We start from the raw sequence: 2,635 nt of genomic DNA, 5'->3' as shown, positions 1-2,635 counted from the left end.
TCTTTGTGCTCTGCTCTCAACACTTGTAAGGGTGCTCCGTCTAGAGATTTAGCACAAGTCTACCGAGGAGTAAAATTCTCTCCACAACCAAAGAGACCATTTGCCCTTCTATATTCGTTGAGTTCTCTTGCTTTCCATGGATCACATGCAAGAGTTGTTGTGGGTTTGGTTTAGATTTCTGAAAGGGTGTGGCTAAATCTCTGTCGACTGAGATTAAACAAGTCCCAGTCAAGTGACAAAACATCCAAAAGAGAAAAATGATAAACTTAAAAAAAAATTGCCCGGATCTTAATGTAAGATCTCACGGATATAGCATCGACCGAGGCTTAACGAAGTCTCAGTTGACTGAGACTTAGCAAGACTGTTTCTGAAAACTGTTTTTGCTTAAGACTGGTTTGCTAGGTCTCGCATGACTCAAATTGTTCTCCTATACTTCAGCATATGTGGCTGCAACATTAACGGTAGTTGCTATCTGCTGCTCGCAGTTCTTCCTTCAATCCTAGCAGAAACCTTTGTCGCCAGAAAAATGTGATTGACAGAGGACTCATACAACAACAACGACGACTACTGCTGCTGCTGATTGAACCAGTCTGCTTTAACACCATCAGTGCTTCACTTTGTTGCGGTGAACATTCATGTCGAACTCCTACATTGTTGCATTTCTAAATTATGTACAACTACAATAGGCCACTGATGACTTGGTTTGTAGGTACCAGTTTGCAGCATTCCGCACCATGCATGTGAAGTGCTAAACTGCATTTACAAGACAGTGAAGGAATGTACGTGTGTCTCGCACACTTTCATGTGCCTAGAGGCACGGATGACTCCGCCACGTGCGCCCGCATCTTCTTGGCAGGCGGCGGGCACTGCGGCACGGCGACAAACACGGTGGTCAGGTCGCTCGGCACAGGGTAGAAGAAGAGCCGCTGCTGCAGCGGCGCCCGCTTCCTCGTCGGAGCCGGCGCCGACTTGTGCGGTGCCGGCGGGCACACGGTGGCCGGCACCAGCGCGCTGTCGGCCGTCGTGGGAGTGGTGAAGCTGCCCTCGTCGCCGGCAGTGGCCCCCGCTCCGCAGCCGTCTAGCGGCCCAATTACTCCACCCCTGGCCTGCGGCGTGGTGAAGCCCACGACGACGCCGTCGTCTTGCTGCAGTGGCGCGATGGGCAACATGCCCATGGAGCCGATTGCCTTGGGTGTGACGCAGCCGGTGTTCGCGGCAGCGTCGTCGTCGTCCGCTCCTCCTGCAGCGGCTGGTCGCGCGCCGCTCGCCCTCGGTGTGACGCAGCCGGTGTCAGCAGGGTCATCGTCCGCCCCCGGCACTTGGGTGGCCCGGGCGCCGCTCACGGCCGTCTGGATCGGCCGGAGCGCCGCCAATTCAGAGATTTCCGCGACGTCGAGGCCCATGGAAACTGGTGCGCGCGCGGAGATCCCACTGCTGCTGCTCTAGATCCTCTCTCAAGGGATCCAAGAAATAGTTTATGCGAGAGATCAGATTGCCTGAGCTGGGGAGCTATCCAGTGGTGTGATGTGACTGTGCTTGCTTGCTTGTGCCTGGTCTTTTGTAGTAGTAGCGTGAAGGACGAGGAGGAACGGAGGAGGCAGGCGTCGTGGAGGTGATGATGAAGAGGAGAAGGACGAGTAGCTAAATAAGTAAAGGAGAAGCAAGCGAGCGAGGAACAGAATTATATGCAGGCAACAAGCAAAGGCCGGGCGCATGTTATATAGATCATCACCCATGGCCATGTGACATGTGAGAGAGAAGAGAGGGAGAGTGAGGTGGAGAGAGAAGGGCGCAAATGATTGTGGATGGTGAAACTCTTGGATCGAGTAGATCGCAGCCCCCTCTCCCTCCTAAAGCTTCCATGTTCCGTTTCTCTCTCCACCATGATCTCTCTCTTGGAGAGAAAGGGTTCAATACGGATCAGATCAGACGGATCAGGAGCAGCATGAAGCAGAAGGAAGCCGGAAGGCAGGCAGGCTGCATGCAGGGGGGCGGATCATGAATTTTCACTGCACCAGGGTTAATTTCGCTCCACCATGCTCTGCCCTCTTCACCCCCCATTCCCGCGATTCATTATGCAACTACAGTTGTTTAAGGACGGTGTGATATGACCCCGTGCAATTTGTCTATGATGGTCGCTACTGATAAAACAAAGTCTGCACAGATGACCGAATATGATACTAGTATTGTTCAAGATGAAGATTTAATTGTTGTATCGCCAAGATTGAAAATAGATGACACAGATGCATTGAAGTATATACATATTGATCAGGAAAGTGTGAAGAATGTACAAGACTCCATGGAAATTACTAGTAGGCCTACAGGAGCACTTGTATGCATGTGCGTACGGCCATGCATGCATAGGAAACATGAAGCCTTGATGAGTCACGTTTGTGGAGATATTTTGGGAGGAGTTCAGTTTGAGCCAGCAAAAGAATCCACATGCAACATTGATCAGTTTCAGTTTGGGCCAGAGATAAATGAGTTCACGTGCATCCATGGAAGATTAGTCATGTACGCAGCTAACCACAAGCAAGGAGTTATAAAAATATACAAGTTCCATCTGATGCGGCCACCTGACAAAGAAGCGTACTCATGGACAACTATGAAGATTAGAGACTTGTTTTCTTTAAAA

General features: G+C 50.8%; 1 protein-coding gene across 1 annotated transcript; it reads right to left on the bottom strand.

The window, feature by feature from the left end:
* Positions 1-287: 287 nt before the first annotated feature.
* On the bottom strand, positions 288-1,692 carry LOC119341337. The gene has a single exon (XM_037613218.1). It carries the CDS (start codon positions 1,401-1,403, stop codon positions 801-803), a length of 603 nt encoding a protein of 200 aa, XP_037469115.1. The 5' UTR covers positions 1,404-1,692; the 3' UTR covers positions 288-800.
* Positions 1,693-2,635: the final 943 nt, after the last annotated feature.

The sequence above is a fragment of the Triticum dicoccoides genome, chromosome 7B (genome assembly GCF_002162155.2).
Source record: "Triticum dicoccoides isolate Atlit2015 ecotype Zavitan chromosome 7B, WEW_v2.0, whole genome shotgun sequence".
In the NCBI taxonomy this organism is placed as follows: Eukaryota; Viridiplantae; Streptophyta; class Magnoliopsida; order Poales; family Poaceae; genus Triticum; species Triticum dicoccoides.
Note: the sequence above shows the minus strand (reverse complement) of the source record. Positions and strands in the feature narration are given on the sequence as shown.

Excerpts from the sequence above, each read along its gene's own strand:
- LOC119341337 (XM_037613218.1), bottom strand. The coding sequence starts at position 1,403 with ATGGGCCTCGACGTCGCGGAAATCTCTGAATTGGCGGCGCTCCGGCCG.